This window comes from Eschrichtius robustus, chromosome 6, assembly GCF_028021215.1.
Source record: "Eschrichtius robustus isolate mEscRob2 chromosome 6, mEscRob2.pri, whole genome shotgun sequence".
Taxonomy (NCBI): Eukaryota; Metazoa; Chordata; class Mammalia; order Artiodactyla; family Eschrichtiidae; genus Eschrichtius; species Eschrichtius robustus.
In genome coordinates this window covers 107,122,090-107,147,131 of record NC_090829.1, presented here as the reverse complement: position 1 = coordinate 107,147,131, position 25,042 = coordinate 107,122,090, and the positions used below count along the sequence as shown (strand labels likewise).

The window sequence follows — 25,042 nt, the reverse complement described above, 5'->3', positions numbered from 1 at the left end:
AAAGAGAATAAAAAGTATCTGTAAATTCCACAGGCCATATAGAAATTTTGTATAGAATCTTTGTAGCTTATTTGAAAGTCAATGTGAAATTGCCTGGGGACAAGTTCTAAAATGGATTTCTTCATTCGAGCTGTTTCTTTTAGATGCATGCCTATATGTGATACAGGAAATAGGAAAGCATTACTGAAAAGACAATTTGCTGATACAAAATACACTGACCCCTGAAACAAGCCTTTTAATGCTTTGAGTGGTTCTCCATTAGAGTCATGTTAGAATTAAGTATGAGTTTATTGAACTTCTATAGCTCTCCTCTCAGGCAAGCATATAAGCTTCTCTTGGGAAGACACTGTGTACTCTGACAACATCCCCAATCCCCATCCCCAATCAACGACAGGCAGTTGATGACAACTCCTTCAAGAAAATAATCAAAAGATAATGGTGTTGCCCAATTTTGCTTGCAATTTTTAAGAAAACATTTCAGAAAGCAAGAGATGCCACCCAATTTATATAGCTACTGATAGCAACTTGTTCACAAAATTAATACTAGAATGGAACATGAATCCATTTTTAGTTCACAACTTTTGAAGATTAGCATGTATTAATGGAGCTTTGGTGAATCTAATTATACGCATAGTCTAACTTCCTTATTCTGCACATAAGATTTCCTTTCGATCTATGTGAGTGTCAAGAACAAATATCTCAACCATCCATAAGCACAATGGGATAGGATGTACTTATTAAGTAACCCCTACCACATGGTAGAGCGTTTAGATGGAGAAAACTATGTTTAAAAATGTCAAAGATGTATATTCTGATGACCCTTCAAATCCTTATCTTCTTGATTCTTTATCCTCCCTTCTCTCATAATCTGCCCAATCAATACAAAACCACCCAGTTTTCAAGGTATGGCCAATACCAGCAAACACCACTACTGCGAAATTTGACTCCAATAAATATCACAGCTATTCTTCAAGAACAGAAACAAATGAAATTAGAAATAGTCAGGAAGTGATAGAGGTATTTAAAGTTTGCATCTCAATTATGCATGATGCTTCACGTCTCCAGTGTGACTTTTTCTGTTTGAAATGCACCATATTTATTAAGAATAATGAGAGCTTTAGCTCTGCACCATGTGTCACCATCTAGAAAACACAACCACGTTCATTAGTTCATTGGAATCTCCTAGTTGTGCCAGAGTAGGGAGTATCATCTCCATTTTGCATCTAAGGAAGAGGAGTGGAGAAGTTGTGAGACTTGCTCAGCATAATATAGCTACGTGAAGATACGGGTCCTGGACTCTATTTTTTGGCCCTCTGCTTTTTCCATAAACATCTCTGCAAAGATTAACGTTCCTGTATTTACCATCATTTTATGAGCCCCTAAGTTTGGGGGAAAGAGTAAATTATTGATAAAATCAATCTTTCTCCTTTTTCCTTGTCTCTTTCTCTTACACACACATATGCACATACATACATACATACATATTTTTTCTCTTATTCTCTCCTCCTTAAACTCATATTAGTGACCCCAATACCTTCAGCCCCAAAAGGAAACACAAATTGGCAAACTAGTCTTCTCTTCTTTCATTGAATTGTTAAGTACATGTACACATATGCAGGATTTCTTGCCATCCATTTTTTACAAAAAGGGCATCTATAGGCACTTCTTCATCTTTTTTTTTTTTGTTTCAGTCAGCAATACCACACAAAACATACTTCATTCATAGATTACCTTCTTGATGGCAGTCACTTGATTCCACTTTTTTGCTACTATGAATATTGTCACAATACACATTTTTGCACCTCTATCCTCATATGCTGCTGCTTGTATTTGTGTGGCATAGACTCACAAGAGGAAGAATACTGTGCCAAAGGTTATGAGAATTTTTAACTGTAATACATTTTCTAGTTCACTTTTTTAAAAAGCCTACAATTCTTTAATTTTCTACCAGCAATGTATGAAAAATAGCATTTTCCCTTAACCAAGATGTCTTTCACAAGGATTCACACACACATATCACACAGGCAATTATTTGTATTATTATGCAAATGCATCCTAAAACATTCAGAATCCTCTCAGAAGGCTTCTGCATTTGTCCTATAAGGTCGGAGGAGGATCTGTGGGATGAAATCCCCAGGTTTCGGGTATTGTGACATTATGGCACCATTCTAAGGATGAAGGGCCGGGAGAGAGCATGGGCAAGATCTACATGGCCCTGGGAGAGCCGAGGAGTTTCATTAAGGTCCTGCAGAATCCAGCCCTGGATACTCAAAACTGACAGCAGTGCTCTGGAATGCATTTCTCCCTCTGATTTACCATCCTGCTACTTTTCATGCAGATCTCACTCTCTGGCTGGGATCTCCTGGCCTTTTGCATGCATCTCGAAGATGGTTTCCATTACCCTTCTGGTCACGAAACTGTCATTCTGGACATGTGCCTTATACAACTAACACCATTCAAGAGTGTGTAAATACTGTAACATACTTTTGGTGTTCTTTCTTTTTTTTCCCTCTTAGTGGAAAATAGACTTATGCCATAGGCCAAAGAAAAAGAAAAAGGATTACAGAAAGTGTGAAGCAATCAGTTGTTAATTACTAAAGTCTTTACTGTCACCAAATCATAATAAACTGTAAAAAAAAAAAAAAGAGTCCACAGGAAGTATCACTTTATAAACATTCTTCCTAGTATTTTTTTTAACCCACAACTATTTCTTTGTGACATTTTAACTATTCTAATTGAGATATTGCCCTCAAGGTAAGTACCCAGAAATCTATAAATCTCTATCGACCAGCGTGACTGTCATTGAAAAATCACATAGTCCTAGGGATGGCTTCTGTATTCAAATGCCATTTAATGTGTCTCCCTGCTGAAATCAAATGATTAGAAGTAAGCTTCTGTGTCTATTCTATTTTATGACATTATTAAATAAAATTCCTTAACTTCTTCATTTATAAAAATCATTAATAACGTCAGGAAAGACTTCAATGAATCACCAACCCCATAACCTTCCTATATATATTAAATGACTAGTATATATGTTCCAAAGAAGCGGTGAAATGGAAAAGAGAGAAACTGCTTGTAGTTGAGCTCCTATCGTATGTGTTGCTTTGATGCCTTCTCTTCTCTATGCTGAAAAATATCTTGGTGTTTTAATATTTTTTAGAGCTCTTACTGTCCTGTTAATTATTACTGTGGCTCTCAATGATCTCTCTCCAAATTTAGCATATTTCTCTTTCATTATAAGGCCTGGAATTGGGGCACTAGGCTATCAGGTAAATATTCAAATGTCTTAGGTTGGTAACTCTTGGTTTCCTTTGGTCTTTTATTGTAAATGTATATGTTTAGAGAGAGAAATGATTTCCAAGAAGTTACTGGATACAAAGCTCCATGATTTTGATACCCTTAATATTCCAAATAAAAGCTTGTCAGCACCAGACCACCTACAAGGAAGCATGGGTCTTGAGAGGTGATCTAGAGAGATGGTAACTTACAGGCTGGATGGAAAAGCAAGTGGTAACTTTATATCCATTTCTCTTTCATGGAGAGAAACTGCTTCTCCATTTGCTGCTCTAGTATGTGAGCTCTTTTTACCCAGCTCTTTTACTTCCTATATTTGATAAAACAAAGATATTTATATTTCTAATGGATTTCAATGTAAAGCATCCATATAGTATTAAGCAAGACTGATCTTAACCAATGAAGTAGTTTAATTAGCTTATTTCAAAGGGAACACTGTATAATAATTTTGAGCAATAATAATTGCAACTTAGATTGCATTAAAATGCATTTTTGGTCATTTATGAAAGACGTCTCTCACAAAATATTCAGATTAGAAGATTCAGATTAAACCAGATTTATATATATATATATATATATATATATATATATATATATACACATATATATATATATAACTATAAATATATATGTAGAACTATGAACACATATATTTATACATATATAAGTGCATATATGTATAAACATTTACACATATATAAATATATATATATAGTTTATAGGCCTTATATCATAAAAAATTCAGAAAACCATCTAAGGTGATTCTACTTTTATGATATTATCAGACACATAGTGTCTATGAAGAAAAAAATAAAAGAAGGACGTTTGTGAACTCCTAACTTCCCTATTGTTGCCCAGTGTTCCGTGTTCACTATCAAAATTTAAGAGCTCAAAAATATTTTTTCCAGGTTTCTTAACAGAGTATTTCTATTTGCAGGTTAATCAAGCCCATTGGTATAAAAGTCTCTTCAGAAATAATTTGGTATATGCCTCAACATTTGAGAGAATACTAGAAACATAGCTTCCTGTACTTATGGAAAATTTCACAAACCTGCATTTTTAGATCTATTGATTATTATAGTTACAGTTTTTCTCTGTCTCATAGGAACTGATGTCCCATTCTTTGATATATAATCTTGATTTCACTCAATATCTGAAGGTATGTTCATCAATGAGAGGTGAATGTTTGATATCTGGCTATAATCACACTTTGGGGCGGAATCACATAATGATTCACTCATTGAATCTACTACTTATACAAATGTATGGTTAATGCTTATATGATAAAATGTTTGAGAAACCAGAAGGTACATCAATATATGTAAATGCTCTTTTAGCTCCAGATTTCTTAAACCTGTGATATAGCACAGAATATTGTTGAATATCGTTTTATTTTTTAATTTTAGGCTAACCTAAGTGTATCTTGTCAAAAAGAATATGTACACCTCAACTCTAAGTTGTTTATGTATATTTTATATTGAGTTATTGTAACATTTCTCAAAGTAAAAAAAAAGATAAATTTATAACAAAATTGGAGTTAAAATAACTTGAGGGAGCCTAAGAAAAATATATCTGTGAATCTAGAGATGAAAACAAGCTCAAGCTATGAGCAGCTTGTGTTTATAGAAAAAAAGTCATACCACAAATCATGACTCTTTTTCCTTTCTGTAAATTTAAATACAGTGGATGAAGTAGAACTTATAAAGTCAACTTTGTAATTCAATAACAAGACCTCATTAACAAATCTTTACTTGAAAAATTAATTCAAACTGGCTGGAATATACAACATTGTATGTCTTACATTAGGTAAATTATTGGTAATAACAGGAAATAAGAATGACAACATTTCCATAAGATGCATTTATTTTTGGTTATGGCCACTGACAGATGAAATTGTAGTTCAGAATTTACTTAATGTCATCATGAAAAAATCTGAGCATGATAAGAAGAAACATATTCTTGCATTCATATATGCATATCTAATAATATATTGTATCACAATCACAAATATTGCCACATTTAACTCTCCTCTCCCTAACACACAAAGTGGCCCCATACAGTACTCTGAGATTACTGAAATTAATCTGCCATATCCTGGGTCTTCCCTTTTTCAGCTTACCCTCCTAGGTATTATCTTCAGCCCCACCTGTCCTTCCTAAACTATACCTCTTCACAGCAGCTAAATGTTAGGTGAAAGTTTCTGATGGAAGTTGAAAGCTACATGGCTTTTATGATGGAAAAAAGGAAACAGCATTTCCCAAAGAGCATTCCATGAGAAGTTAATAAGTATGCTAAAAACAAAATGTGCCCCAAAGAAAATCAGATTGGAAAATCTCTTATTAAGCAAAATTTAAGATGTTTCTTTACTAAAGAATGCATAATAGCCTTTTATACGCTAAAGTGAATTCTGATCTCAAAGAGATGTAGGTAGCAGGCAATGTTAACAGATTCATTTCACCATAGACCTTTCTGTTTTTCAATTAAGCCCCTCTTATCACATTCAGGAACTACTGTTCCCATGGAAGCAATAAAACCCAGTTTTGAGACTGCTAAAGGAAAGGGGAAAGTGTTACGTGGGATTTTAATAACAGCCTTTTGGTAAAGATGGGTATTTTGCACAAGGAGGGCAGATACAGATGCCCTACAATCATATCAACACACTGATCGTTCTGAGTGATGTATATGAAGTATCCATTCAACAGAGGGAGCAATAAGTGACAGCAAATCAGGCAAGGCAGGAAAGTAGGGCCAGGGCAGGGTGAGGCAAAATTTAAGGAGGTATGTACTTGCACGTCTTGGAAAGTGAGTATCTCTTTAAATTTTGAGTTGAGGCACCTCACTCTCCTCACCCTAGCTTGGGCCCTTCAGAAAAGATGGACCATCTCTCCTCATGCTTGTAGAAGAATTTTGTCTACCAAACCCCAGAACTCTTTTCTATTACTGTATTACGATACTCTGTAATTAAATTAAAAAAAAAATTATGGCTATAGTAAATGCTCTTTGAAATATTTTCAAGAAATAGATAGGTATATAAAATAAAAAGTGAGGTTCTCTCAACCCCATAGTTCTACTAGGTACTAGCCAAGAGAACTGAAAACATATGTTCACCCACAAACTTGCATATGAGTGTTCACCCACAAACTTGTATATGAGTGTTCATTACATTATGCTTATTAGCCAAAATGTAGAAACAAACCAAATACTGAATGAATGAATAAACAAAGTGTGGTACATTCATACAATGGAATAGTATCCACCCTAAAAAGGAATGAAGTTCTGATACATCCTGTATGGATGAATCTTGAAAACATAGGCCAAGAGAAAGAAGGCAGACACAAACGGTCACATACTGTATGACTCTATTTATATGAAATGTCCACAGTAGGAAAATCCATAGAGGCAGAAAGTAGATTAGTGGTTGCCAGGTAATAGTGGAGGGAGGAAGTATGGAATTTCTTGTGGAGGTGATGGGAATGCTCTATACTAGACAGTGGAGATGGTTGTAGAACATTGTCAACATACTAAAACCCACTGAATTGTATGCTTTCAAATGCTGAAGTATATGATATGTGAAATACTGTTCAATAATAAATTTTTTAAAGCTAAAATGAGTGAAGGTATGATCACTTTCCCTTATGTAGCCAGAATTTATAGTGCACCTACTATGTGCAGGGCACATCTGTAAATGTTTTACTTCATTAACTCATTTAATCCTTGAAACCACCCAATGAAACATCTTTTAAAGATAAGGAAGTTGAGGCACCAAGCAGGTTAAAAAATTTGCCCAAAGCCCTGTAGCTAGGAAGGGACAGAGCTGGGCTTACAAAACCAGGCAGTCTAGCTTCAAAGCTCACATTGCACACTAATTACTAGGAGCAATGACCATTAAAAATTGGGGTATATACTTCTAGGCACACACATGCATATGTATGTGTGTCGATAGATAACAAGTACTCACACGGGACTATACATACTAGAGGTCAGCAAACTATAGCCCATAGACCAAATCAGGCCCACCATCTGTTTATACATAATCCATGAGCTAAGAATGGAAGAATGGATTTTATATTTTTAAATGGTTGAGAAAGAAGGAATGAAAAAAGAAGAGTATCATTTCATGACACACAAAAAGCATATAAAATTCAAATTTTAGTATCAATAGAAATTTTACTGGGACACTGCCAGCTCATTTATTTTTTTGTCTGTGATGGGCTTCTACACTACAAAAGCAGAGTTGAGAGGTGGCAACAGACAGTGTGACCCCCGCAAAGCATTAAATATTCCTATCAGGCCATTTACAGAAAAATTTCACTGACCCTTGGATTATACCATACAGGATACTCTAAAACTTTCTTAGGTCACTAAACATTATATCATGTTCAACCTCCCAGACTTCTTAATTTCATTAAATGGCTGCAAAATTAAAATGCACCCGAAAGTATTAAATCTTCCCCCTATTGATGAAAAGGGCATATTCTTTATCAAATTTCTCTCCAAATGGTTGGATTAATTTATTTACCTCTTAATGTGAAAATGACTTATATTTTGGTGGCCTAAGTACCTGGTCTTTGGGAAGTTTTGTGCCTGTCTCACCTGAATGCAGGCTCTTTTCACAGTTGCTCAATAGTCACCTAACAAAGATGTTGAGTTCTGAGCTGTTTTGGGCTGCACGGTCAGGTCAGCTTTGCACAGATTACATAGAGGGACTCATCTCTCATTCTTCTCAACAATCTTACCTTCCCTGCTTGGGCCTATTACACAGAAACTTCTTTTACAAGTAGTTAGAAAAGTGGAAGAGTAGCTGCCGCTCTTTTGTTGTCCGTCTGTGGTGGATACTGTGGTGGGCTGTCAGGGCCCTCACTATTCTGTGTTGAGATATTCATTCTCCTGCTGTTGGCAGCTCATGACCTTCAGTTGTTTTGCTTTGGGAATTGTTTTCAGCTGAACAAGGCTACCTTGCCTAATGTCATGACCTTTTGTCCAGGGGCAAATCCATCCAGTAACTGATCAGTGTGGGAATATAAAAGCCCATCCAGCTTGACTTAAGGCAAGACAATTATAAAAGGCCATCCCAGATCTAGAGCTCCCTGTAGAATCCACTGAGGTTCAGTTGAACTTATTCATTGTGAGACTTCTCCTGTTCAATTCTTCTCTCATTGCACAAAGATGTTGCGCTGAGAACATTACTGCATAAATTTCCTACAACCAAAACTGCATCAGAGAGTCTGTTTCTTGGGGAAACCGACCTAAAACACTCCTAACTAACTCTTCCTAAAGGAAGAGAGATGTGATATTTGATAAGATGCCTGAGAATAGGAGAGGAAAATGAGTCCCTGTAGCTTAGCCCCTTCAACTCTCTCTTTTTGGGGCCACCCCCATGCAGGGAGGTGCATGCTCCTCCTGCTACCTTTGTAAGGTAAGTCATGCCTCAGACTATGCTTTTCTGAGGCAAATCTGACCAACCATCATCTCTTTTCACAGTAACGAGGCTCTAAACTGTTGTGACAAGGAAGATGTCTATGGGAATCTTCTCTGAAGACTAGATTTTCCCTAGGATTGGATCTCCCAAAATCTAAATTTAGCTGAGGATTCCAGGAAGTTAAATTATGGTAGTAGGCTTAATCTAAGAGCTCCAATTTGGCCTGATCAATAATTATGCTAATGATTTGATCTTTATCTGCTTGATTCCTTTGTCTTTGTTTGTTCAGTTGGGTTAAAACTATGGGACAGGAAAGAATGATGATCATCATCCTAAACCCACACTGACAAAGAGGAGCACTACATACATCCAAAAGGTAAACCTTCATTCCTCAATATTAACCATTTACAGTCTAATTTAACAGTTTTAATTAATAGTCTCTTTTACCTATATAAACAGGGAGATGCTACCCCAGCAACTCTTTAGATTGGGGCAGGTCTTAGTTCAAATCCACCTTGAGCATTTGTGATTTAGGAAGCAGTTTTCAAATAGGAAAACTGAGCTGTGTCCTTATCAGTAACTGAATCAGAGAAGATCCATCTCAGATTTGGTTTAAGGATTAAAAGCAAAAATACATATGAAGTATCTCTGGCAATACCTTATATAGTGGGTATTCAATACATATTAATTCATAGCTCAGTAAGTATTAAGAACTATTATATAATATACCCATATGGGTGCTCTCTAGATTCTTCAGAGAGAACAAAAATCCCCTCTTCTACTTCCAAAAGGTAGGAGGATGACTTTTCATTCCAAAGAGATTATTTCAAGCCAAAATTCTAAACGAGTCAGTGAATCGGGGTCACACCAAAATTAACAAGTACAAAAGTAGGTAATAAGTGACAGAGAGAAACAGGGAGCAAAGGCAATCACATCCACCTTCCCCTTTATGTTATAAAATGCAAAGGTTAGATGCCATAGACTGAATGTTTGTGTCCCCGCAAAGTTCATGTTAGATCCTAACCCCCAATGTGATGGTATTAAGAGGTGAGGCCTTTGGGAGGCAATTAAGTCATGGGGTGGAGCCCTCATGAATGGGATTAGTGCCCTCATAAATGAGATCCCAGAGAACTCTCTTGTCCCTTCCACCAAGTGAGGACACACTGAAAAGACAGTATGTATGAAACAGGAAGCGGGCCCGCACCAGACATTGAATGTGTTGGCACCTTGGTCTTGGATTTCCCAGGCTCCAGAACTGTGAGAACTAAATGTTTGTTGTTTAGCCCACCCAGTGTATGGTATCCTGTTGAAGCAGCCCAAACTAAGAAGAGAATGTTCCATTTTCCTGCTAAGAGCATTGTTAACTCTGGCCACGCAGGTACCCGGAAAGCGAGAGCCTGCAGAGACTGGCTGCCAATGATGGCAGCTACCAAACTGGGGCTCTCATTAGATTTGACCCCAGGCATCAAACAACTCAAGAGTCACCTTCTTACTGTTAGTATGTGGCAAAGGAAGGAGGGAAGCCTGTGGTGGTTAGCCCCATCATATTCTCTTCTCTTAGAGAGGGAGAACCAAGTCCCCGGAGAGTTTAGAAAAGCAGCTTGAACCCAGAGGCTGAGTAGGAAGCTGAAATGGGTAAGGTTAGGCAATGACCAACACTGGAAAGCTCAGCAGAGAACCAGTTAACCAAGATAAGAATGTTTCACTTATGTCAGGGTGAACGCAACTTGATGCTCAGCATTTATTACTCTGGGGATTTCTCTGCTGTGACCCAGCATTCAGATGAAAGATCTTGCACACTAAGAATAAAACTAAGAAAAACTATGAAAAGAGTGAGTTTTCTCATCACAGGGAAAAAAATAAAGAATTAAAATTTATAAAAAAGAAAAGAGTGCGTTTCCTTAAACTTCTGGGAAGAAAATTCTAATTTGTCGCAACGTGTTCCAGGAAAAGAACCTGGGATTGGAGGTGCAGGTGGCTGCCATTGGAACGTTGATTCTGGGGATATAATCACTGACCTGATTTGTCTTCTACCTGATTTGCCTGTGATGCTTGTGATTTTGTGAACTCAGAACTATTAACACTATTAATATGAGTAATTTGGTCCAAAAATCAAGCTCAAACATTTAACACCATGACCTTTGGAACTAGTGAATTCCAGAGAGGAGCTGAATGCTCTGTGAAGAAATATTTCCCTTACCAATTTTTTTCTAAATCTGTTGAACATAGACGTTAGAGTAATCTCAAGTCTGATGCCTTAAAACAAGAGAGAGAGAGGGAGAGGAACAGAAAGGAAGGAGAAGAAGGAGGAAGAGGAAGGACAGAAGGAAGGAAAGAAGGAAAGAAGGGAGGGAGGAGGAAAATAACAAAAGGCAAATGAAGGGAAAGGAAGGCAAGGGGAAGAAAGGGAAGAGAAATCCATTCCTTTAAAATACGTTCCATAATTCTTTTTAAAGACCATGATTATATTACATGGATTATATTCCAGAAAGCAGTTTGGTTTATAAATAATAAATAAGACCTGACAAAAAAGGGAGAACGAAAAATTACTGAAACATTCTATTTCTGAATTCTGTTAGGCATTACACATCACTGGTAGAGAGCACAGAGACATGGGAGAATTAAAGAATGTGTTTAAATCTTTGTAAATATAAGGTGCCAGAGATTCCAGTTCAAAGAAACAGGTTACTAGCTTAAGAAATGGGAGAAAAGTTCTGAGACCTCTCTCACGCAGTCATACCAGTTTCTGCAGGAATGCAGGAATTCTTGAAAAATGGTTAGTTCTATAAACATATGGGCACAGCGGAACTTTCCATGGAAGAGAAAAAAAGTTTTCCAGGTATTTAAAACATCCTCCATTTTTCTGTATTTATTTCATTAATTTTTCTTCTTTTATGGAAAGGAGGAAATTGCCGGGCTCACCTGTATCAAACCCCACACTTGGCACTAAGTCCACGGTTCCGTGAAAGGCTCCGGCCCACGCTGAGGTAGCAGTGGTGACTGTAGTCGGATCTGTTTTTGTGATGTCACACGGGGGAGCGGGAATCCTGGCCGCACGCACAGACGGCATCAGCAGGGGCCCATAGGATGGATCCAGGGCAGAGCCAGCAGAAGGGTGGTGGTGATGGTGGTGGTGGTGGTGGTGGTGGCGGTGGTGCATGTGGGGGTGGTGATGCCGCATGTACATGTCATGCATGTGGCTGTAGGACGGGCTCACCTGAGATGCCAAAGGGTAGTGCCAGGACTCGGACACGGGAGGGGGAGGGGCGGGGCCAGTCTGATGCAGCCCATGTCCTGACCAGGGGCTGGGGTCAGCGGCAGTAAAGGTGCCAGGGGGTGCAGTGACCTGGAAGTCAGGATGAACTCCCCCCAAACAGGGTGCAGATGGGGGCTGGTAAGAGCTGGTCCAAAAGGAAGTCGGGAAACTACTCCGCTGGCTTGAGAGAGCTGAGCTGTCTGAGAAGACAGAAAAATACATTATTTACATAAGATTCAGTTCTGGGATAGACTTGCCTCTACTTGTCCAATATTTTACAAGCAGGCTAATTAGTATACACTCTTTTTCTCCCCACACAGAGGTGAATAGATACCAGGTAAGCCTCTGAGTTACCATGCCAAGTCAGTGCTCAGGGGTCCAGGTGCTGAACGAGTCCCCTGCTTTGTTTGCTTAGCTTAGGCTGTCACAGTCTAGGCTGAGGTCGGCAAGTCTGGGACTGGAAAGCTTCATTTCCTCCTGTGTGTCTTGCTGCCATCAAGTCTGAGCAGAGGTCACAGGTATACAAGTCTCAGGTAAGAAAAGCTTATGCCATAGACGTGATTCAGGTAGGTTGGAAACGATGATGTTTACCAGTTTCTTTTAAAGGAAAATACAATTTTCACCCAAACTAACCATTTTAATGCTGAAAGTAACAGATGGAAGTAAGATCACAATGATGCTTGCCAACCCCCATTTTCCATCACGAAGAGTATGTTCCAAGCTTATTTTTTCTGTACAGGTCTGGGAGTTTCTAAACTGAAAATAATAATAGTTCACATTTAGTGTCAGTGACCAAATGCCCAATACTAGGCCAGGAGCTTTGCATGGATTTGATCTCATTGGATCCTCACTCCAACTCTATGAGGTAGTTACTGTTATTATCCCCATTTTAGAGATGTGGAAACCGAGGCAGGGAAGAAGCTCAAGAGTCACAGCTGGCAAGTGGGAGACTGGGCTTTGAAGACAGGTAGCCTGCCTGGATGGCTGGCTCTCACCATACCTGTGCCGCAGGACAGCACACTTGTAACTATAAGCTGAACATCTAGAATTTGGTGACGATTCTGTGGAAATCATGAGTGGAGGAGATTCAACTGGGGTAACGGATTTGAGGAGATGTTTAGGGAAGGGGAAATGATATCAGAGAATAGCATTTGGAGATAAATAAGCAAGAGGGAGAACCGTCCTCGACTTTGCTTCAATTCAATTTCTCCACTCAATGGTCTTGACATATTTATATAGACGACCTACTACGTGTGAAACATGGGGCAACTAGGGATGACCGGACAGATATCACCTTTAATCACAATCTGGCAGGGGACAGATAAGTAAATAGACATGAGCAATGTAACTTGGTTTGTGCTCTCATAAGGGGAAATACAGGGAGAGGGCACTAAAGCTGCCTAAGAAAATAATAGCTAAATAGAAAGGGTCAGGAGGGCTAGCCTTGTGAAGAGGTAGGGAAGAGTGTTTTAGGCCAGGGGTCACCCCGGGCCATGGACCGGTAGTGGTCCATGGCCTGTTCGGAACCAGGCCACACAGCAGGAGGTGAGCAGCGAGAGAGCCAACGAAGCTTCCTCTGTATTTACAGCTGCTGCCTATCATTTGCATTACTGCCTGAGCTCCGGCCCCTGTCAGCATTATGGTGAGTTGTATAATTATTTCATTATATATTACAATGTAATAATAATAGAAATAAAGTGCACAATAAATGTAATGCACTTGGATCATCCCGAAACCCTTCCCCCCACCCACCTCCTCTGTAGAAAAATTGTCTTCCACGAAACAGGTCCCAGGTGCCATAAAGGTTGGGGACTGCTGTTTTAGGCTAATGAAAAAGTATGTGAAAAAAAGGCCAAAAATTACACATACACACACAAATAGCATTTGAGGGACAAAAAAGAGTTCAGTGGGCAGATGGTGGCAAACAGACTATGGTCTAAGAAAGACCCACATGGGTATGGTTTTATGAGCCACGCACTAAGTGTGGGCGCTGTCCTGAGGAGATCCAGTGAGCTTAAAAGGGTTTTAATCTAGGGAGCGTTACAGTCAGAACTGTGTTTAGAAAGCTCGATACCTCCAGTGAGAGCCGGGTGCCTCCAGTGCAGGGTAACTAAGCAAGCACTGGCCTGGGAGTCTGGGGGGCTCAGCCAGAAAGCTGACACCCAGCAATTACCCTGTCTCATTGTAGGACCCCAAATGATCTGTTGGCCTCTCTGTGGCTCAGTATCTTCCAATCAAATATGAGGCATTTGAGCTCATTTAATTCCAAATATCTTCTGGCCCCATACTTCTAACCATTCTGTGACATGTCCTATAGAGTATTTGTATCTATAGGTAACGATAAGGTTGCCTAGTACATTAGTCATGAGAGTACAGTAAAATCGTATTTTTATACTGGGTTCCACACAAAAGAACCTTGCTAGATCTTTCCATGGAATGAAAGATATCCTAAGAAGTACTGTGAAATAAAAGTATTCAGAAGTCTGACATGTTCACGTTCTCACGTCATAAACTTCCAGGACATAGTTTTCTTGCCTCAGGGAAAGCTTATATAACTTGACTCAACCCCTACATATGTAATTTGATGAACGTAATTACGATTATCACCGGGTTGTTCAAACATTTCCTTTCTCTAGCTTCCCTAAAGGCTGTGGCACTAGCACTGCGAGCTTTTCCTCTCTCTCCCCATCAGCCCTACAGCAGAGCTATCAGCCACCCCATCCGTAGACAGATAGCTAGTCAGTGTCTCAATTCAAGTTTCCTCCCACCCCCTGCTCAGGATCTCCATGGATCTCAAAACCCTTGAGGAAATCTAAGCGATGATGTCTTCAAGAGGCAAAGGATGAAAGGACAAACTATTCTTCCAACCTTCCAATAGTCCTGGCAAACTTTTACTTGAATGGCTTAGTTTTGTCACAATCACAATCTATCAGAAAATAGCACTTAAAGTCACTTACTGGCATTGAGGCAAATATGTTCTATTTAAGAATGGTCTTCCTTTGACATATGAAACGTGGCTGCTAATGACAAGAAGGAAAATTGTGTAAGCTGTAGGAAGAAAATTCAATTTGCCTTAAATGATGGCCGTTCGTAGAATATTTCTATCATACCCACAGTAGAAAGCTGTTAACGTTTAAAGTTTAAAACTCATACAAAGAGTTTACAGAGGCTCCTTATGTTATACAGTGCAGCTTTGCCACCACCAATCTGCTCCTTTGTTCTCACAGATCCAATCTTTGGTGGCAAACCCTTCATTCTGCTCATAATTTGTATCTCTTGTGGGGCCAGAATCCCATTATAAAAACAGCTGAACTCAACCCACAGGTGTGTGCCAGAGACAGAGAGTTCTCTTTATTAATATCCCCCATTAAAATGTCAAAAGTACAGAGAGTATATGTCATTTCCCTGGATGCTTTCCTTTTGTTTCTTTCCATTTGTATGTCCACGGACCTAATTTTATTTTACAGATGCTTACGCATTTTGGATATGTGTGCAGAAATATGAATAATGAAAAAATTCCTTACCAAAAATATTATCCTACTTATGACATATTGTATTGTGATTAGTGAACACATTAGCATTGAAAGTAGAAATCTATTCTAAAAAATGCACCCCATAGAGGCTGAACAAAGCTTTAAAATGCCCCAGGGAAAAATCAAATTAGAAGCAACTTAATATTTTCCCAGTCAGTATGTCTCCTGAGATTAACATAAAGTTTGCAGAGATCTATGCAGCCCTTTTCAAAAATAATGTTGCAGTCTACAAGTAAGTGAAACTATATTGAACAGAATATGTTTATGGACAAGTCTACATTTCAAAACCACTATCTGGTATCTTGATTGTTAAAAAAGAAATTCTTGATACAAAGAAACAGATGATATTCTTTGTTTCATGCCTGGGAATCAGTGTGCTTATTTCATATGTGTGTAAATTTTTTCATTACATGACTCTTTGCTTACAAGTATTTAATCACAGCCACATTTTTTGGATGAAAAAGCTTATGAAAAACTGCACACGCTATTTCCATGCAATATTACTTTTTAGCAATTCAGAACTATGCGATATTCACACTCTGTGGTGACTTTGGGCTCAATGATACTGGATATTTGGATGACATTAACACTGAGTCTAACATGTACAAAAAGTCTAAATATACTTTGGTTCAGTTTGCATTTGGGATTAAAGAATATTACACATGCATACACACCCTTATTTCTAAACAACAACAAAAAAAGAAAAAGAAAAAAAGAAATTGTCCCATACAACCCACCCAAAGCATACCCAGTAATCTCACTGGTATGGTTTTTAGCAGAAATATGTCTTAGGGACATAAAAGACTTTAACATGGAACATCAAGTGGTTCTTTCAATTTCACAGTAGCTGGGATACTTTTTACATTAAACTTCAATGTCTCTGAAAAACAACCTAAGGGCAAACATTTTATGCAAGAGAAAATTCAACATATAATTTTAAAAAATAAATATTTTGTTACCTAATTTTGAAAAAAAAATGAAAACTATATTAAAAGGAAAAATGGGACCATAAAATGTTGTAGAACCTCTAACTTAAGTCATCTTAAAAATCTCCAGAAAACATATTGTTAGGATAAATACTGATTGGAAACATCCATGTTAAAAGATAATATTTACCTTTTTATTAACCTCAGTGAAAAAAAATGCTACTCCATTCTCCACCTAGAGGGCCCTCGCTCTAATTTTAATTCCCTTCCTCTTGTTCTGCTTCCCATAAAAATAAATCATTGGGTCAGAGGTGAAATGATACGTGTTCCAGTGTTTTCTGTCACTCAGGCATTAAGCATTACCGTTATATCAGAAGACTGCCCTCCAGGTATTTTGTTCTAGAGTTGCTCAAAAATGGGCCTTGTGACTCTAAAGTGAGAGTTTCAAGGGGTGCTGTCAGATGCCCTACTCCTTGGAGACAGGACAATGAGATAAACCAGGCCTCAATTTCCTCCCACGTGTTTGTTCTAAGCTTCCCAGCAGCGATTACTTCCAGTGCCTCTTAGAGATGCCGCCCAACTCCCTCCGTCCCTGTCTCAGTCGGCCCAGGAGATAGGCCCTCTCTCCCCTTCCTCCTCTTTGCTAAGTTTAATGCTCATTTTGAGAGGGCTTTCTTATGAGAATGTTGCTCCAAGAAGACAGATATAGATCAGTCATGCAGAAAACATTTACTTTGCAACTACAACAAGAAAAAGTATATCAAGTTTACCACTCAGCATAGTTTTTAAGCCAGTGACATATTTGTCTATGTCTCAACTTAACTACTCGCTTTCCCTACACACACACACACACACACACACACACACACACACACTTTCTGTAATAACACTTAAGCACTGAGGTCAGTGAATAGACATATTTGAAGCTGATGCTTCTATTGGATGGGATAAGGAGACAGTCAGATTCATTAGGTTTTCTTAACTGAGAAGCCCTACTCAATCCATGAGGAGATATAATGGGAGAAGCGGTAGTCGTTGTGATGTCATGTCAAATAAAGTACAAATATTTCCTGTCAACTGTTTGCCTCAAAGCTGCAAAACGTCTAAAGAGGACTTTCCTAACTCCATCAAGATACAGACGCAACGTATGACCGCTGTTCCATCATTAGCTGACACTCTATCATTTGCCTAAAGATTTACTGTGGAAATACATTCTGCAACCAAACATAATTCAGTTTTAAATTCCTTTGAAGTACTGTAGCACTTGTGTAGCACTGTGAAAACCTCATGCCATAAATTAGACCCTTTAATTTAATACAGCTGGTCAGCAGCTCCTCCTAAAGTATTATTGCCACGGCCATCAACATTGTCAATAGCCTTGAGTACTTAGTATGTCCAAAACACTGTGTTTTTGCCAGGAATACAAACTTCCAGAAAACAGTATTTCTGAATAAAGATCCAAGGTTGGTTTTCTATGTGCCAAATGAGTGGAAACTTACTTAAGGAAGAGAGAAAAGGCATCTGACCTTCAGTCAGTGCCTTGCATCAAGCCCTATGCCAAATAATTCATATATATTATCAAAATATCTTTACAACAACCCTAGGAGATGGGTATTAATCAACACATATTATAGTTGAAGTTAATCTCAGAGAGACTTTGAGAATTAATCAAAGATAACATTGCAACCAGGCAGTAATAAGGTCCAAACTTGAACCCAAAACAAACATAATCCAACCAAAGACCGCATTATGCAAAGCTGTGTTGCTTTGGCAATTAATACAATATTTCCAGCAACTCTCTTAACTAGACATGGGAATCTCAATTTATTATACTTCTCTTTAACATATTCAGTAGTTGCTAAGTCCTTAATTACATTTTGTGGATTTCATATGAATCTTATCCAACTTATGTATGCTTAACTAAAAACACTAATTCACAACTAGAAACAACTATGGCAAAGTTTTATTCACGAGTAGAAAGTAAATAATACATTTCAAATCATAGAACTTCACAGAAAAAAAGATTTCAACAACCACTTAATTCAACCCCCTTATTTTATAAATAAGAAAACTGTACCCAAAGATTGCATACAACTTATTACTAATAAATTCTCTATCAAGGATTTTTTTTGTTTTCTAATCCTGGGTACATGGTATGAACTTGGTTCATCTAATTTAATCACTCGACCATTCAATTCATATTCCATATTTTTCACATAGAAATGCATTATCCTGAGTACTGGGGAAAACGATGTGAGTTAACTAGATAGGATATATATAGTCTCAGTGGAAGAGGAAGAGATGGAAATTGAAGAGCATGCTGTGTTTGCCTGGGCTACTCTGATAAAGTAACATACAAAGCTCTAAAAATTCTGGTCTCTACTTACACCTCTTCTTTTCATTCCATTCACACTAGTATTTCGGCTTCTCGTTGAACACTCAAGTTCAATTCTTCCTCAGGGCCTTTGCACTGGCTGTTCCCTCTGCCTTAAATAATTTCTCCCTAGATATTTGTGTGACAAGAAGCGCTCTTATTTCCTTCGGGTCTGTGCTCAAATGTAAGTCTTAGAGAGACCATCTGTTATCACCTTAAGTAAAATAATACCTTGCATCTCATTATATATATATTGCCTGTCTCTTTCACTAGAAAGCTCCATTGAGTGTAGAAGCTTAGACTCTCCTGTCCATTGCTATATTCCCACTACCTAGAATATAGTAGGACCTTAATAAATATTCGCTGGATAGTTAAAAAAAAAATATTCGCTGCATAAGTCAATGAATGAAACAGGAGATAGATTTGAAGGCCAGATTTAAGATAATGCCAAGAAAATTCTAATAATACTTAATAAGACATTACCATTATCCACACTTTCTATACTGAAATTTGACAGCCTTCCAAAGATCCTCTCCATTCAGTCATGCAGATTATGGGAAAAACACTGATATGTAGAGTTTTTGCATTTACACAACACCTCACTTAAAACTATTATGGTTATGCTACTTTAGACAATCACTCTTACATCTAGCTATAATTTGGGGATTTTGCTCCTATATTCCAAGTTAAATGATCACTGGGTTGCATATGCTAGTATACTAAAAGAATTAGGCATTGCATTTATTACTCTCCTGGGACTGATTGTCGTGATAGGATTTATTATTGATATATCAAACTATTTATTAAAGCCAGCTAATTCACTGAAGTTTTCCTATTTTCACCCTCCACAAGCTATTAAAAGTATTCACAATGTGCTATCAAATAGGACATTGTTGGTTCTATTAGCATCTTGGGATTTCAAGGACTAAGTTCTCAGTTCTTGTGGGAAGTCCATAATTACTAATCAAATAAGCAGTATGCTTCCCAATTCACCTCTACCAAGGTCTAGGTCACTTGAATATGGATTCCACCTTCCTCTTTAAAGTCACTGTGTATGTCAATGTTGTTCATATTTATTATCAGAAAGGAGAAAAGAAGGGAGGGATGGTGAAAAGAGAGAAGGGGAGGGGAGGAGAGAAAAGGGAAGGAAAGGCAGGCAGACAAGAAAGAACCATCCTTCTGATGCTGAGAGGGGACCGACCACTCATCACCTCTCACCTGCCCCCTACCACAGGTGACCTACCACAGGTGACCTATCACTGGTGGCCAGCCTCTCCTCACCATAGGATCACATGGGGCACTTACTACAGTGATTCCCAGAGCCTCCCTCTGGAGCCTCTGTCTGATTCGAAGGTCCCAATAAGGGGGCTGCAATCTGTGATTTTTAGCAGCACTAGATCAACAATTATCAAACTTGAGCCTGCACCTGAATCCCTGGGAGGGCTGGTTAAAACACAAGGTACTCTACCTCTGAGTTTCTGATTCAGTAGGTCTGGGGCTCGGCCCACAAATTTGCATTTCTAACAACTCCCATGTGATGCACATGTTCCTGGTCCTGGAAACCACACTTTGAGAACCATTTTACTAGATTCTTCTTAGAACCAGGTGAGTTCAGAAGAAACATTCATCACATATTTCTCTAAAACTACCATTGGAATGATGGATTGTTTTTTTCTAATGTTGTAATTATCTCAATTAAGTTGTCATCCGACCATTTTCTGTGAGTCAGAAATCAGATTCAAACACACCTCTCTGTGACCTCTATATAGAGGGAAATAAAGGAGAGGAAGCCCAATCTACTGCTTTGCTTTACTGAGTTCAAAAAAAATAGCCTAAACCAGGGAGATACAGTCAATAACGTCTGGGTTGTACACTACAAAGAGTTAACATCACAACAAAGCAGGACAGAGAAAGCCATCAAGAGAACACAAAAGGCTTTCAAAGTATGTATTCCTGGGTCAGACTCAGACCTCTGCTATGTCATCACGTAGCACCTAGTGGAATGACCAAGAGCTAATTTTTAAACACTGATCCAGGCACGCCTATTATTTAGAGATCCAAATTGGGCCATCGGGGCTTAAGGAATGGTGCTTCGCAGCTCAATCCTGCCACTATAAACTCAGGCCAGTTGCATCACTACTCTCCATGAGGAATTTAAGGGGTGTGACTGCATCCTTTCCAACCCTGCATTCCACATGTGACAAAACTGATCCAGCTGTTTGTCTGAAAGAAATTCCTTGCTGTCCTTAAAAATTAAAAAGCGAGTGGATATCCGTCCTCCAGGGGCAAGTCTCCAGCTGGAACCTGGTACAGACGGTTGCGAAACAGAGCCAGTGCCCTGGAGAACATCTGCTTTGGAATTCTTACCTCGCCATAAGGGGGTTAGCCCCATCTTGCTTTTTGAAATGGCAGATTCTGGATGAAGGGTGCTGGCTTGGCCCAAAGCTCTTGAGAAGTGTTCATCCACTACTGACCCAATGTCTCCCTGGAAATAAGTGAAAAGGACACAGCGAGAGTTAAGGTACTCCATCTCGGCAGGCTGGTCTCTCTCCTCCTCCTCCTCCTCCTCATCCTCCTCCTCCTCCTCCTCTTGTTTGCTGGGAAGGGTGACTTCCAGAGAGTCCTGCATCTTGCTGTATACCGCTAACTTCTTCTGGGATGGAATAAACAAAACACAGTATCAAAGACAGTTTGTAAAAAAGCATTAACTAGTTAACTTTTCACTAAAAAAAAAAAAAAAAAAAAATCTAAATATTAACATATGTTCACAAACTGATTCTTCTTCATTTGCTTTACTCCATCTTCCCCCTCCCCAAACCAGCCTTCTGCTTCCCACCCTGAAAAAAAAGACTTTGTTATTTCAAATTTGGCGAAAACAAAAATGTCCATTATCCAATGGTATATTCTCAGACTGTGAAAGGCAGGCTTGTTTTTTTCTTAATTTAGATATACCAAAAGGAGAATGACTTAAAAAAAAAAAAAAAGAAAGTGACAGATCCCTTCCATTTTTGTTCCCTTTTCTATTTTAAAGAGTTAATGTACAGCAACATTATAGTTCAGGATGGGGAGGAATGGAGATGGTAGGCCTAACTGTCTGGGGGAGGGGTGGAGAAGAAAAGAGTTTTCATAAATGAGATACACTAAAATAAAAACAGGAATGTAGCATCTTATAAAAGGATTTGGCAGATGTGCTGAACTCATTTCTCAAAAATCAAACTAAAATGACAAAATAAGTCTGTGTGAAGATCCATTTTGTATGGAACACATTTTTCAGATGTTCCACTTACCACCATTATCATAAAAGGGAAAAAAAAGGTATTATGATGACTTGCTGAAAATAATACAAGATACTAGCAATGGCTAGGATGGCTTTCAAATCAAAATGAAAAAGGTTTGGTAATTTTAAAATATTTTCAAAACAAAATCGTAGCTCTAGTAATAGTTTATCTTATGACTGATACTCTTATATTTATTGCCCCATTTAATCTTTACAATTCTATAATGTGGTTATTATTACTCTCCATATTTTAAATATGAAGAAGTGAGGCACAGAGAAGTGAAGTAACTTGCCAAAGGTCACAGAGCTTACAAGTGATGGACCCAGAATGCATAATAAAAATACACAGATGTACATATGTGTGTACATGTATGTGTCAGAGGAGGGCAGGGGAGGGATATCTAGTGCGGAAAAAAAAAATCACCAAAATGTTATGTTTTGTGTTCTTTTTCTGGGTGGTAAGCTTGTAGTTGGTTGTTATTTTCTTATTCCTACTTTTCAATATTTCCAAATATTTTTCGTAGAGCACATATCATTTTTTATAATCAACAACTTTAGTGCAAATTATACATAAGAAAATAATGCTAAAAAATTATAAAACTCATTATCTTAATGACAAAATGAGCATCCAATCATCTGTATACATACAAAACCTGCCCCTTTGTCATACCACTTTTCTTATTTCAGAAAAAACTGCATGTTGGAAAGTGAATGTCAGTAGAAAAAAATAAATCATTCTAGAATATTCAGTAAGCACATAGTTTGGCAAGTGTTATCAAAACACATAACCAAGACTCAATGTTTCTAGTGTTAATTACCAGCCCCCAAATCTGTACCCCAAATTATAAATGCCTCATTCGAAAAACTGAACCCCAGCAACGAATATGTTGTTCTTGCGTGAGGTACGGTCTGAAATGTTCAGGCACATTACAAGCTGCTGCTTATTATTTAGGGCTGTTATATATACACACTCACTATATGTATCTCCCTTTTTATTTGAAATCTGTGTCAGTATGGTTATCGTTTCTTGATGAATAGATGATTCATTCCCTGTGAGTGAATATGCGTTGCTGATGAATAGGTGATTGTAATGACTGAGTGGTTATAAAATTCTTTCAATCTGTTCTGCACAGATTTGAACACGGTTATGTTTAACTTCAATAGTAAAAAACACCGTAGTAATATAGGTTATGTATAAAATGAAAAGATTGAACTAACTGACCTCTACAGTTACTCCTGGCTTTAAATTCCATTATAAAGTTACATGAATATTACTATTTATTAGTCAAATCACAGTACTGCTTCGCCGGGCACATGTGCATTTACCGAAGTTATACCATTTTAAGCAAATACACACACTCTGCCGAATATTCAGGCATACTAGAAAGAAGCACTGTTTTTTGGGAAAAAAATTAAAACTGATCTACAGAGTGGCTTCACTGCCTTAAGTGTTCAGTATTATCTATTAAACCGATTTCTTTTTTCTCATTAACGCCCAGTGCAGCATCAGTTTGTGAGAGTCAGGCTTTGCATCTACTTGTTTAATTTGTTTAATTTTAACGCTTATTCCTTAAATGAAAGAGCCTTGGCTATGTTAATTATCCAAAGAAAGACAATTTTTTATTTTATCCCAATTAGCAATTGATTCTTAGATAAAATAAAATTAAAGTTATATATATGTGAAAGATTTGAGAACTGCAAATCAAATGCAAATATAGCCTCCATTAGTATGCAAATGTAGCATAGCATTATGATCAATAATGGTATCAATAAAATTTCTTAATTTTTACATTGACGGCAGTTGAATTTAAACTATAGATTTTCAGTCTATTTAAGATTACACAATTTTCGAAATGCTATATAATTTTATGTTACTCTTTTTTAACCAACTGCTGAGTGGTTGGATACAAATAAGTTATACATTTTTCACTATGAAATGGGGAAAAATTAAGCAAAATCTTCCATTGTATCAAAATACATTTTATGAGTCTATTTTCTAAATGTCAATTCTGTCAACGGATGCATTGATTCCCTATAATCTTTATATTTCCTATATATGTAATATATATCTATATATACACATATGCATTTATATAAGTATATGTTGAAATATTCCTTTCAAATAGCCGTGGTACTATAAAAATATCTATATTGACTACTCTATTTAAATACATTTGGGGAGGATGATTATAAAATATACTTTTTTTTCCTCTCTCCCAGCTCTTCGAGGCAGGTCTTCTACTAGTTAAATAAACTTGCTGGAGACCATCAAAAAATAAAAAATAAAAATGGAGCCTATGATATAGCTACCAATGGGCAGGATATAAAGCATATTTATCACCCCCCTCTTGCATTTTGCATCAATTTTCACAAATTTTAGTGTACCCATTTAAATATTTACGTTTACAACACACAGGAGCATTTATGATCACACCATCAACATCACTGGTTAAAATAAGAATTCTAAAGCATCCAAACAGCCTGATAGCTTTCTAAAATGGCAACACTTAATTTACATACATTTTTTAAACATCAGGTGTGAGCATGAAGAAAACGGGAACACACAATTTAAACAGCAATTGATCCATATGCTAACATTCACACTATCCTAATCTTCTTCCCCAATGACTCTTAAGCCTCAACTGCCTTCTGTTATCTGTGCTTTTGTGACTGTAAATCAATCCTTCGCTTTTTTTAAAAAAAACTCAGTATGTTATTTATGTACACTGTTGCCATATTCTGTATTTACTTGGTGTTTGCTCCTTGGAATGAAACTTCCCTAGTGTTATCTTCATTGTTGAAAGTAATATATAAAATTTAAAACTTGAAAATAAATCTCAAATCATCAGAACCTAGATTTCCTGAATCAATGCTGAAAGGCAATGTGGTTCATACTTTTCTCAAAATGCACTATCACACCCTAAAAATAGCTCAATCTGTCAGAAGTCTTCATGTTCTTC

General features: G+C 37.6%; 1 protein-coding gene across 4 annotated transcripts in view; it reads right to left on the bottom strand.

Moving 5' to 3' along the window:
- VGLL3 (vestigial like family member 3) overlaps positions 1-25,042 on the bottom strand; it is a 47,741-nt gene that overhangs the window by 14,187 nt on the left and 8,512 nt on the right. Inside the window, exons 2-3 of one of the 4 annotated variants that reach the window (XM_068546906.1) lie at positions 21,173-21,458; positions 11,639-12,172 (exon numbers count right to left, since the gene is read on the bottom strand). In XM_068546906.1, coding sequence (XP_068403007.1) covers positions 11,639-12,172; positions 21,173-21,458 — 820 coding nt within the window. Of the gene's footprint in view, positions 1-11,262; positions 12,173-21,172; positions 21,459-25,042 lie in introns of those variants that run through there. The other 3 variants (XM_068546907.1, XM_068546908.1, XM_068546905.1) reach the window with 3 other exon arrangements.